This window comes from Sapajus apella, unplaced genomic scaffold, assembly GCF_009761245.1.
Source record: "Sapajus apella isolate SASKATOON/1434 unplaced genomic scaffold, GSC_monkey_1.0 scaffold85, whole genome shotgun sequence".
NCBI lineage: Eukaryota > Metazoa > Chordata > Mammalia > Primates > Cebidae > Sapajus > Sapajus apella.
In genome coordinates, this window is record NW_022437025.1 from 4,816,688 (window position 1) to 4,829,212 (window position 12,525).

At 45.4% G+C, this 12,525-nt stretch overlaps 1 protein-coding gene across 4 annotated transcripts in view; it reads left to right on the forward strand.

Moving 5' to 3' along the window:
• AFAP1 (actin filament associated protein 1) overlaps positions 1 to 12,525 on the forward strand; it is a 167,503-nt gene that overhangs the window by 53,926 nt on the left and 101,052 nt on the right. For all 4 annotated transcript variants that reach the window (XM_032254103.1, XM_032254106.1, XM_032254104.1 and 1 more), the window contains exon 2: positions 8,961 to 9,089. In XM_032254103.1, the coding sequence (XP_032109994.1) occupies positions 8,963 to 9,089 (127 nt within the window). In that variant the 5' untranslated portion in view covers positions 8,961 to 8,962. The remainder of the gene's footprint in view (positions 1 to 8,960; positions 9,090 to 12,525) is intronic.

Here is a 12,525-nt window from a genome sequence, read left to right on the forward strand (position 1 = left end):
TACTGCATCATGGATCCTGTATCTCAACAAGATGAACATGTGCCAATGATGACGGTCATCGTTACCACTGATGAAATGCTTGGCTGTGTATGCGTGCTACTAGCTCATTTCATCCTTGTTATGATACTGAGATATAGAATATCCACCTCGCTTTAAGGATGAGATAATTTGGGAGGTTACTTACCCAAAGTGACACACTAGGAAGAATCAGCTGGGATGTGGATCCAGGTTTACGTGGTGACAGAGTCCAGGTTTCCTTCTCTTTTTCTTTCTTTTTTTTTTTTTTTTTGAGAAGGACCCTGTTGCCTAGGCTGAAGTGCGGTGGCACGATCTTGGCTCACTGCAGCCTCCGCCTCCTGGGTTCAAGTGATTCTTCTGCGATGGCCTCCTGAGTAGCTGGGACTATAGGCGTGTGCCAACATTCCCCGCTAATTTTTGTATTTTTAGTAGAGATGGGGTTTTGCCATGTTGGCCAGGCTGGTCTCAAACTCCTGACCTCAGGTGATCCGCCCACCTCGGCCTCCCAAAGTGTTGGGATTACAGGTGGGAGCCACTGTGCCCTGCCCAGAGTCGGTTTCTAAGGAGCAGTGGAGGACGAGGGCCAAATGAGTGGCATTGGCAGGGACAGAACGATCATCCCAAGATGAGCTGTGCTCAGTGGCATTGGCAGAATTCAGTGGGGTGGGGAGAGGTCAGGGAGAAGATGCTGTGTGGGGGTGCCTGGCAGGAGAGGTAGCCTTGGCTCAGGTGGAGGGCGCTGGCAGAGGGCCACCCCATGAGGGCCAGCAGGTTGGAGTGCTGGGGGCTGAGTGGTGTAGATTAGTGAGGCAGGGAGGATGCACAGAGGGAATATCCACCTCTGTGAGGGAAGAATCAGGGAGACACAGGTACTGTTCCCACCCCCCAGTTTAGACTAGATATGGGGAGTTGCCTGGGTCTAGGTCCTGGGAGCATCTGCACTGGGTTAGAAATTTGAAGGGAAGAACCATACGGGAAGGATCGCAGATAAAAATAGAAAGGAAATAAAAAGGCCACCAGCAACTGTCTTGGTTGTAGCAAGGCACTTGAGTGTAATTCCGAATGCAAATAGGTGTTTTGCACATCAGTGAAGTGAGAAGCCTGTGGGGAATATGGATGTGGCAGTGTCTGCGAATCTGTCCCCCATGGCAACGTTCCGTGTGTTTCTGAGATGCCGCAGGAAGTGACGGGTAGTTAATAGTGTTTTCTCAGAGCCAGTCACAGGAGACATTCCTTTCTCTGGTTTTCTAGGAGAGCCGAGACAGAGAGGGGCTTAGGCCTTGCAGGCCCTGTTTGAAGAAGACAATTCTGTGCTCAGCAGAGAACTCTTTGACCAGAGGTTTGGTGACCCTGTTCCTGGCTCTCACCCCTTTACCAAATGCTTTGTGACTTCACGCTGCTTTTCTTCTCTGGGCCTCAGTTAACCACACTTGTTTTCAAATCCATGACTGAGTCATGAAGGTAAATAAAGAAAATTCCTTTAAAGTCATTTTGGTTTCCACAATCATAAGCCATTTCTTTTATTTTGTTAAAATAAATGAACTCACTGCCCAGTCTGAGCCAGAGATTTGCTGTCGGAGTAGTGAAGGGATTGGTCACGCAGGAAGTGCGATTGCTCTGTTGAATTCTTTGTCTCCTGGGATGTCTAGTTCTTCTTCTTTTCCTTGCTTATTTAGGACTATGAGATACTCTACTCATGTGAGAGAAAGCAGAAAGGCTGGGTGTGGGGCACACGCCTGGAATCCCAGCACTTTTGCAGTCCCAGGAGTTCAAGACCAGTCTGGCAAATAGTGAGACCCTGTCTCTACCAAAAATTTAAAAAATTAGTCGGGCGTGGTGGTGCATGCCTGCAGTCCCAGCTGCTTGGGAGGCTGAGCTGTGGTATGTGATTGCATCATTGCGCTGTAACCTGGGCAACAGAGAGAGACCCTGTCTCACAAACAAACAACAGCAACAAAAAAGGGAGAGAAGGTTAATTAGTCCGAAGAAGCTTTTGCTAGAAAGAAGGGAGTGAATGCATAAAATGTATTCAGAAATGCCCCCAGGTAATTTTCCAGTTGCTTTGGGAATGCTAAATTCTGTGGTCAGATCTTTTGTTTGGTGTGGTGTGGGTGTTTGGGGAATATTTTTTTTTCTCTGGAATTCAGTGATTGATTCCTGTGTCTGTGATGCCAGCCCGTTCAGTGACCTCGCCATTCTGTACAGAACAGGATAGCAGGTGTCGGGGCTGGGGTGAACAGAGGAAGTGGTTCAGGTGTGAATATGGCCCTTCTTAGCTATCTGCCTCGGGGCATTCATTTTATTTCGAAAGTCTGTAATATTTCAACGATGATAAGATTACGAGGCTCAGATGAGAGAAAATGCGTACGTCATTGTGGATATTGGAATGTAATTAGTTGTTGTCCTGTGTGCAGAACCCTCTGGCCACTCCTTTGGGCTGTGCAGAAGGGAGAGGCGAGCAGGCTGTGCCCTTGCCTCAGTCTTTTCTGTTCTCTGAGCCTCAGTTTTTCCTCAGTAAATTGGGGAAGTTGGGTGAACTATCTACAGCTGTTCTTCCAATTCACAGATTTCATTTTTTAATGTAAGAAACTATTAGTAAAATAATCATGTCAAACACAGTTTGAGTAATGACCTTGAGGGAAATAATTGTGTAGATGGCCCGTCCTGTGTTGTGGGAGACAGGTTATTTGAATGTAACCTATGAGGGATGTAACCTAAAAGACATTAAGAGCTTCTTCCACTGGGAGCAACATTTAGAAAGTCGGTGGTATGCTATAAAAAGCAGTGACAGCTGGTTCTGATGTCCATTCTGGCTCTTATTTTTAACTGTGTGACCTTAGGCAAAAATGTAACCTTTCTTAGTACCAACCTCTCCACTCGTAAAGTGCTGAAAACAGTGCCTATCTTGAAAGGTTATTATGAAGATGAGTCAAGATGTCTACAGAGCACTTAGCGTATTGCTTGGTACATGGTCAGTACTCAGTGGTAGCCAGAGTTTTCCATTAAACATTACTAAGCAGCTGCAGTGGCCGCAGTACTTTACAGGGAAAATAGGAGAGTCTCTATTGTAAAGGGAGACTTGGCTGGAGGTACTGGAGGAAGACAAGGGCACATGTTGTTCTTGACTGGGAGAAGCAGCTCCTCCTGATAGAAGGATAGAGCCTGCGTTGGGCAGTGGAAAGGGTGGTTGCTGAAGATAAGTCTGGGGTAGCTTAAGGAGAAGGCCACTCTCAGAATACTTCCGTGGAAACCTGATCCCAGTGCCTGGACTCCTGGATCTCCAGAGAGCACAGCTGATAAGAAACAGCAGCGGCTCTGGAGGCGGAGGGATGTGGGTGTGTCACACCTGCCTCATGTCCACACTGGAGCAGTACGACGCCACTTCCTGCTCAGGCACACATTGTTCACCAGACCTTCATTTATAGGAAAATCTCCAGTGCGTGCGGGTTATTACCCTTAGATCTTAAGGGGAAAGACATGTTTATATTAAAAGTTTAAAATGGAGAATTGGCTGGAAGAACTCCTTTCCTTCTTGCGTTGGCGCTGGGGTGAGCTTTTGGTACAGCATGCCCACCAGCCATGTGTGTTTGTGTTCCCTGTTTCCGTGCGCGTGATCTGAGCGCTGGGTTTATGTTGAACATAGTCAGGCACCGGAACGAACACAGAGATGCACCAGGAGCCGCACCTGCATCCTGGGAACGGGTGAGGCGGGGCGCCAGGCAGCTCAACAAGGCGTTGTGCTGCTCTGGGAGGCTTCTCTGTAGTCTCTGTTGACAGTTCTTGTTCATTTTCCTGATTTTTTGTAGGACTAAATTAATTTTACTTGGTCATACTATTGCTCTTTTTGAATACAAAATGGGCATAACAGCTCACCAGACTAGGGTTATCTCTGAAAACAATCTATATTGTTATTATCATTATTAGAATTATTATGAAATGGTCAAAGCTGGGCTTTTGGAGTTCAGATTCTTATTGTGTTATTTTCTAGCTGTACGACTGTGAGCAAATTGTCAACTGGGGAGGCTTGGTGACCCTAGGCAGCCTTCTGTGTCTGTTTTCTAACCTGCAGAATGGGAATAATAACAGTCCCTGCCTCCTAGCAATGTCGTGAGGAGCACATGGGTTCATGTGCGTAGTGGGCTTAGAGCAGTGCCTGGCACTTGTGGCTCTGTGAGGATTCGCTTAAAGAAAAGCAAGCAAACTAAAAGCTGACCCTGGAGTTCTGATTCTCTGCTGTACATGGGGCGCCGCGCATCTTCTCTGCGTTCTTCTGAGAATCAAATGAGATTATCACATGTAGAGGCCCAGCACAGTGCCTTTCACAGGCTCAGTTGTCAGAAGGTGGTAATCCTCTTCCTCTAGAAGTCATTCATTCCGTAACATTTGCATGCGTTCTGTGCGAACTGTCCTGCTGGCCGCTGTCAGGTATTTGGAGATAAACACAGGGTGAAACCTGCCTTTAACCAGTTGAGTAGCTACCCTGAGGGAAAAAATCCCCACAAAAACCAAGTAAACCTTAAGATCACTAGGTATCCAGTAATCAGTACAGCTGCTAAACCAGGAGTGGATTTTGGTAATTAGGGAAGACTTCAGTGAGGAGGAGCCAGCTGGGGTGCTTGATTAGAGAGGACCAGAGGAAAGAGGAGATGAGTATTCACGTTTGGAAAGACTGTCAAGTAGAAAACATGGTTAATTCAGTCTGTGAAGATCCCAAAAAGGAGAGACTTTCCAACAATTGCAACTCTCTGCTCTGGGAGTGTTTTGCTTTCTGAGGCGCTAAGAGAGCTATGTTTTGAGAATCCTTTGGTTATAGTTTCAGGTGAACAGAAAACCACATCGATTAGCTTAACAACATAATGAAATGAAAATTTATTAGAAGGATACAAATATTTCGTGGTATTCAAGTGCAGCCTAATTTCCCGAGTAGCTAACAGTAGGCCAGGGAAAGCCTCAGGAGCGTGGTTGGCGTCCGGGAGACACTTGCTCTCCCGGGGCTGCCCGCCTGAGTGTGCCGGCTTATGAGGGTGTTGCCTCTGTTCTTCCTCCAGGCTGGCTTCTGTCCTTGCACCCCTGTGTTTGCACTTGCGCTGGCTGCTCTGTTTCCGTATTTTCAGTTCAAGAGACCATCCCAACGGAATCATATTTCTCAGTCTTCAGGTGAAAGACAGAGGAATGAAGACCTGATGGACCCGCTTGGGAGAGGGTGGTTCAGTGAACCACTACCTAGCAGTGGGAGGCGGCGTGCAGGGCCTTGCAGTAGAGCAGTGGCTGCTGAAAGTCACCCTGTGGTTCAGGCTGCTGTTCTCACAGGGGAGGATGGACAGGTACCTTGGCTATGGCCACGACAAACTCCCAGGCTTTGGAGGGTTTTGCCCAGAGGCCTCCTGGTCGCACTATAAAGGGAGCTCAGGTTTTAGGTGACGAGTTAGGATAGATGCAGCCTTAGGTTGTCTTCAGATATTTTGATGCTGTTAGGTGGAACCTAAGTGAAATCTCATTCCTTTTTAAATTAAATATGAATAGCTGGCCAAGTGTGGTGGCTCACGCCTGTAATCCCAGCACTTTGGGAAGCCGGGGTGAGTGGATCATGAGGTCAGGAGATTGAGACCATCCCGGCCAACATAGTGAAATCCTGTCTCTACCAAAAATACAAAAATTAACTGGGCATGGTGATGCACACCCATAGTCCCAGCTACTTGGGAGGCTGAGGCAGGAGAATCGCTTGAACCCGGGGAGGCAGAGGTTGCAGTGAGCCAAGATCATGTCACTGCACTGCAGCCAGGTGACAGAGTAAGACTCTGTCTCAAAAAAAAAAAAAAAAATGCATAGCATACATTTTACCTTTTTAATAACCCTTTTTGAGTGTAAAATTTCGTGTCATTGGGTATATTCACTATCCATTTCCAGGACATTTTCATCATCCCAAACTGTTAACTCTGAACCCCATTAAATAATAACCCTACATTCTCCCCTGCCACTAGCCCTGGTAACACTGTTGTACTTTCTGTCTCTAAGAATTTGACTACTCTAAGTACTTTGTATAAGTAGACTCATATATTTGCCCCTTTTTATCTATTTTAACATAATGTTTTCAGGGTTTGTCCATGTTGCAGCATGTAACTGAATTTTAATCCTTTTTATGGATGAATCATACTTCATTGTATATGTATACCACATTTCGTTTATTCGTCATTCATTTTCTACCTTTTGACTATTTTGAATAATGCTGTCAGCCCCCGCTCCACTTTTTTTTTGAGAATCAGGGTCTCACTCTGTCACCCAGGCTGCAGTACAGTGACTCAGTCATGGCTCACTGCAGCCCCGAACTCCTGGGCTCAAGTGATCCGCCCACCTCAGCCTCCTAAAATGCTGGGATTACAGGCATGAGCCAACTTGCCTGGTCCATTTTTAAAGTATAGATGAGATCGCTTAGAATCAATAAATTGGTTAATAAAAAAGACCTTAATGAAAGGTGATGTAATCCAACTTCTTCATTTCATAGAAGGGAAAACTGCCCCACTGGGAAGAGTGAGCTGCAGGCGCCACATCCACCTGCTTTAAGCTCCTTTACATTTCTCTGCCCCCTTGCCTAAAATTATGAGAGCTTTGGTCAGTCAAGATGCATGACTGATAACAGATAAGTGATGAATAAATGAGTGAAGAACTTCAAGTAATTGCTGACAGCAGCAGATCTCACACTGTTTGGTCTCAAAATATATTTTGAAGACCTTAAAGAACTTTAATTATGATTATGTCTGTAGGTACTTACCATATTAGAATTAAAATTGGCAGATCTTAAGATATTCATTAAAATATCCATAAACCCATTGTGTTAACATAAATAACATATATTTATGAAAAGTAACTGCATTTAGGAAAATATGATCATTAGAAGAGTAGCATCGTTTTAGATTTTCACAGGTTATCTTTAGTGTCTGGCTTAGAAGATAGCTGCTTGTCATATTTACCTCTTCACTCAGACCGTGAGATGTTATGGTGGAAGTCCATGGAGATCCAACCTCCCACAGATGTGCAGTTGGGAAGTTTTTCAGATGTCGATATTCTTCCTTGATACTACACCAAACCTCGACAAGTGGTAGTTTCCTAAGGGTTGGATCTTTGTGACGTGGCATCTGAAGCTGTGCCGTCCTCAGTTACTTTAGAATATTTTAGTTTATTATGCACTTCAGGTGGATCTTTTTACCCATATATGATTTCATAGCATCATGGTTCACTGAGTTGTGCAGATCTTCCAAATAAATGTCAACATATGACATTATGCAATGTAAGTCACATAGATCACATTTGTTAATGTCACTGCTGATCTCATTAGAAAAGCCTCAAGTATTAGAAGGCAGTAAGCTCTTATGGGGTGGATACAAACTTTCAAAAATTCATCTTTTCACTTGGAATCTCCACTTTTATTCCCGTCCGCAAATGCTGTCCGTTGTTGACCTTGAAATGATGAGCCCAAGTGCTCATTCGTGAGAGCATGTCTGCCAGGGACTCCAGTCCAAGTCATTGCAGTTTGCCTGTCATTCGCTGTCTCAAGTAAAGATAGTGCTGTGTGTAGCAAGTGGCTTTGGGTGGCTGGCACCTCAGACACTCACAAGAGTGATTCTTCTCTAGACGGCTGTCACACTTCATGTGCGGAAGGCTTCTGTGTGCTTCCCGTGCCATTCAATGGGATGTTAAAAAGGTGTGTCTTCAAAGGCTGACATTTAATAAAAGCCACGAGTTTTTACTGCTTCATCAAAGGCACTCCTAAGTGAAGGTGGCTTTTTTTTTTTTTTTAATTTTATTTTGGAGAAGGAGTCTCACTCTGTCTCCCAGGCTGGAGTGTAGTGGCACAGTCTTGGCTCACTGCAGCCTTTGCCTCCCAGGTTCGAGTGATCGTGCCTCAGCCTCCTGAGCCGCTGGGATTACAGGGATGTGCCACCATGCCTGGCTAATTTTTGTATTTTTAGTAGAGTTGGCCATGTTGGCCAGGCTGGTCTCGAACTCCTGACCTCAGGTGATCTGCCCGCCTCAGTCTCCCAAAGTGCTGAGATTATAGGCATGAGCCACTGTGACCAACCCAAGTAACTTTTCTTTTCTTTTTTTTTTTTTTAAACTATGAGTATATGGTGAAGGATATCATGACCACTAGGATAGTTTGGTGTCACTGCCTCGATTCATGCTAAGATGCTATCAGTTTTACCCTTGCATTTCTACCATTAAAGCAGAAAAAGGTGAATAATGTCTTAGCATTATGAAAATAGTTTGAATCTCAGGCCTTGCGGGCTCCCTGAAGAAGGAGTTCACATCCCCAGAGGCTAACATCATCATTTACAAATTGCTGACATAAGCCAGCATTCCAATCTTGTGGATATCAGAGGAAAAGTCTGCCATCATCCTAGAAGGAAAAGACATGGTGGGAAGTCAGCACCTGAACTTTGATTTACGCCGTCCTCAGCATCTGGGATCCTTTGTGCTAACTGCGTAAACATGCTCACTGCTGTCCTGCGGAGGAGCCGACTTTACAAAGGCAGAGGGCTGGGTGTTGAGTTTCTGAAACCATGCCCTAGTGGTTATTAGAAAACTCTTTGGCATTTTAAACTCCCATCTCCTTCTTGACACGGAAATTTAATATTATGGAATTGACACCAAATGATGATGTCAGGCTTTTGGGTTGGGACACCATCTGTTGGCAGCCTGGCTTTGGAGCTTCTCCCGGTTGAATTTTACTGCCTCAAAGCAGATGCGAAGGAGTAGTGCATTTGTTAAGGAGAAGATGCGTGAATCTTCTAGTGGACTTGATTTCAGCAAACTTGTTTTTCAGGTCAGAATACTATATTCAGTGTTTAAGCTAAACATGAAGTGCTTCGAGTAAGACAGCATTCATATTTTGACATTTGCAAATCACTGGGCCTGATAGTACCCTTCCTCTCTTTTGTTGTCAGCAATGGAAGAGTTAATAGTTGAACTTCGTCTCTTTCTTGAACTCCTGGACCATGAATATCTAACCTCAACTGTCAGGGAGAAAAAGGCAGTGATAACCAACATTCTGCTGAGGATACAGTCATCCAAAGGTGAGTCTTTTTCTGATGCCTGCTTTTTCTTCTTACAATGTCTTGGCTTCTAAATGGTCTTTAATTTGACCATCTTTCTAAAATATATTTATTTGTTCTTTAACTTACATTATTGTTCATCAGGGTTTCATTGAGGGTTTATACTTGTGCCAAGTTCTGTGTTGGCCTGCAGGTATAGAAACATAAAGCTTTGAAGGAGCTAATGGAATCGTGTGTTGGGAGTCCCCAAGGCAACCCCCACCTTTGGAAATCACCTGAAGGACTCCCGGGTCCCGGCATCAGGTTGTTCTTCTTATGTGCAGGACGCCCTGCAGCCGAAGTGAGGATACACAGCCCGACTGGCAGACGGGAAGGGAGAAGATGCGGGCGGAGCATGGAGGAAGCCGTGCCCAGCTTCTGTGTGCTCTGTCTCTCCCATGAGGGTCACATAGAGCACACTTTCCTCAGCAATAGAAACGCAGCCAGCTCTGTGCGACGTTTCTGTTCAGGCTCACCGGAGACTCAGTGCCCAAGGTTTCTACTTAGATCTGGTCCTGTAGGCACCCTCTGTCTGGCACATACCAGAATTCCAGGAAAAGCAGGTTTTCAGCTTTTGTGTAAACCATGTTTACACAAACAGTACAGGCACGGTGAACCAACCTTGTCCATTAGGGAATGATGGGAACATTTCTGAAATCCAGGTTCCCAGAGGGCAGCCGGGGGCCAGCCTTGAAAGCAGGCACCTCTCGAGAGAGTAGCCTTGGGCCCATTATGTTAACTCTTTCCTGCACAGTAAGACAAAAGAAACAGGAACTAGGAAAGCCTGCTAAGTACTGCTGTGGAGAGCATCAGAGCCTTATGAGAGCACCTAAGAAAAGAGTCCACACCAGTTGAGTGAGAGACCAGAGTGTTGGAGGGCCCAAGGGGCGATTCCTGGAGGATGTGATGTGAAAATCTTGAAGACTCTGTAGAGGTAGCTGGATGAGAGGGAGGGACCTTTCTTTTAAACGTCTTTTTTGAGATGTGATTCTCAGGTCATATCTTCATCATTTAAAGTATACAATTCATTTATACTTTGACATGCATTCTTTTAGTGTATGAGACCATGTATGACATGATTAGATTTGCATTCTGGAAAGCTCACCTGGTCCGTCTGGAAGATGGCCTGAAGGATTTGGTAGCAGTTTAAAATGGGTGGCTTAGGAAAACCTGGGTGAGTGATGGGGCCTGTCACTTAGATAAGAAAGCAGGATGGGGACCCTATTTTGGGGCAGTATGAAATAGTAACTTCTTTGTTTTGAGACAGAGTCTCACTGTGTTGCATAGGCTGGGGTGCAGTGGTGTGCTCACTGCTCACTGCAGCATTGACCTCGCAGGCTCAGGTGATCCTCCCACCTCAGCCTCCCTAGTAGCTGGGACTACATGTGTGCACACCACAACACTCAGCTAGGTTTTTGTATTTTTGTGGAGACAGGGTTTTGCCATGTTGTCCAAGCTGGTCTCAAACTCCTGGGCTCAAGTAGTCTGCCTGCCTCGGCCTCCAAAAGGCATGAGCCACTGTGCCTGGCCTGAAACGTTCACTTTTGAAATAATTTTGTTGCTTTCTGAAACTCTTTCATCGGTCAGCCTTTGCCCCTGGTCACAGTCCAGACTCCTTTGGTCATTCTACAAGGCCCTTTATCGTATGTGGTGATGGGTATGAATTCCAACCTTAAACTGGCTTTTTATTCTGGCCCTGCCTGTTACCAAATGTGTGACCTTGCATGGGTTACTTCTTTTTTTTGAGATGGAGTCTCACTCTGTCAGCAGGCTGGGGTGCAGTGGCATGATCTCAGCTCACTACAGCCTCCGCCTCCTGGGTTCAAGGGATTCTCCTGCCTCAGCCTCCTGAGTAGCTGGGGCTACAGGTGCGTCCCATCATACCCAGCTAATTTCTAATTTTTGGTAGATACGGGGTTTCACCATGTTGGCCAGGCTGGTCGAACTCCTGACCTCAGGTGATCTGCCCACCTTGGCATCCTGAAGTGCTGGGATTACAGGCGTGAGCCACTACGCCCGGCCTACTAACTCTTTTTATACTTTAGCTTCCTCTTTGCATAAAAAGGGCGAATGGTAGCATTGACCTCACGGGATGTCGTGAGGACTGAATGAGATGGTATGAAATATTTCAAAACAGTGCTTGACGCATGGTAAACACGTCAGCTCTTGATGACTGTTTGCTCTCCCCTGCTTTAAAGTGTCCTCTCTTCCTCCGCCCACTGAGCTCCAGCACTGGCCTCTCCATGCTTCCTTCTGGATGTATCTCCTGACATTTTTCAATTCATGAATTCTTTCTTCCGCTCTTCAATTTAAACCTATCTATTGATTCTGTGTGTGTGTGTGTCATTTATCCTTCTTCTTTCGTGCTTTTTTTGTTTGTTTGTAGTTCTCTATCAAAGTTCTTGTCTCTGTTGCAGCTCCTGCAGGTCGGCAGTGGATCTTTTCATGTTTCAATTCCTGGCCTCTAGCATAGTACTGGACCCATTATAGATGATCATTCTTAAGTCAGTATTTTTACAGGCCTTTTCAAGTGAGTGAGTGGCATATAAATAGCACTGTGCCCACATTAAAACTTGTTCTTCCCTTCCTGCCTGCACTGCTATAGTGTTCATCCCCTTTTCTAGTAATTCGCTGTGTATGTATTTGTCTTTTCAACACACCCGAGAGGTGTCAGCTTGTATCAGTCATGTCATCTATAAAGTATGTCTATTATAGTATCTGACTTTAAGAAGATACTTAATAAAAATGTATTGATTCCCAGGAAGGTGTCTATCCTGTTACTACATGGATAAGTCCTGCCCTGAGTAGAAGTTGAGGGGGAGCAGCTTTCCCTTAGAGATGCAGCACGGCACTGAGGACCATGTGGCTCTGGGGCCTGCACCATCATTTCTAGCTCTTAGTGCTTTGATTCATTTCTTAGCCTGCCTTTCTTTCTTTCTTTCTTCCTCCTCTCCCCTCCCCACCCCTCCCCTCCCCTCTGCTCCCTTTCCATCTTTCTTTTCTTTTCTTTTTTTCTTCTTTCTTTTTCTTTCTTTCTTCCTTTCTTCTTTCTTTTTTCTTGCTTTCTTTTTTCTTTCTCTCTTTATCATCTCTCCCTGCCTCCCTTCCTCTCTCCCTCCTCTCTTTCTCCTCCCCTCCCCTCCCCCCCTTCTGTCGCCTCCTCTCCTCTCCCCTCCCTTTCCTTCTTTCTTTCTTTCTTTCTTTCTTTCTTTCTTTCTTTCTTTCTTTCTTTCTTTCTTTCCTTTCTTTCCTTTCTTTTCTTTCTTTTTCTTTCTTTCTTTTTCTTTTTCTTTCTTTCTTTCTTCTTTCTTTCCTCTTTCTTTTTTCTTTCTTTCTCTCTTTATCATCCCTCCCTCCCTCCCTCCCTCTCTCCCTCCTCTTTCTCCTCCCCTTCCCTCCCCTCCCCTCTCCTCTCCTC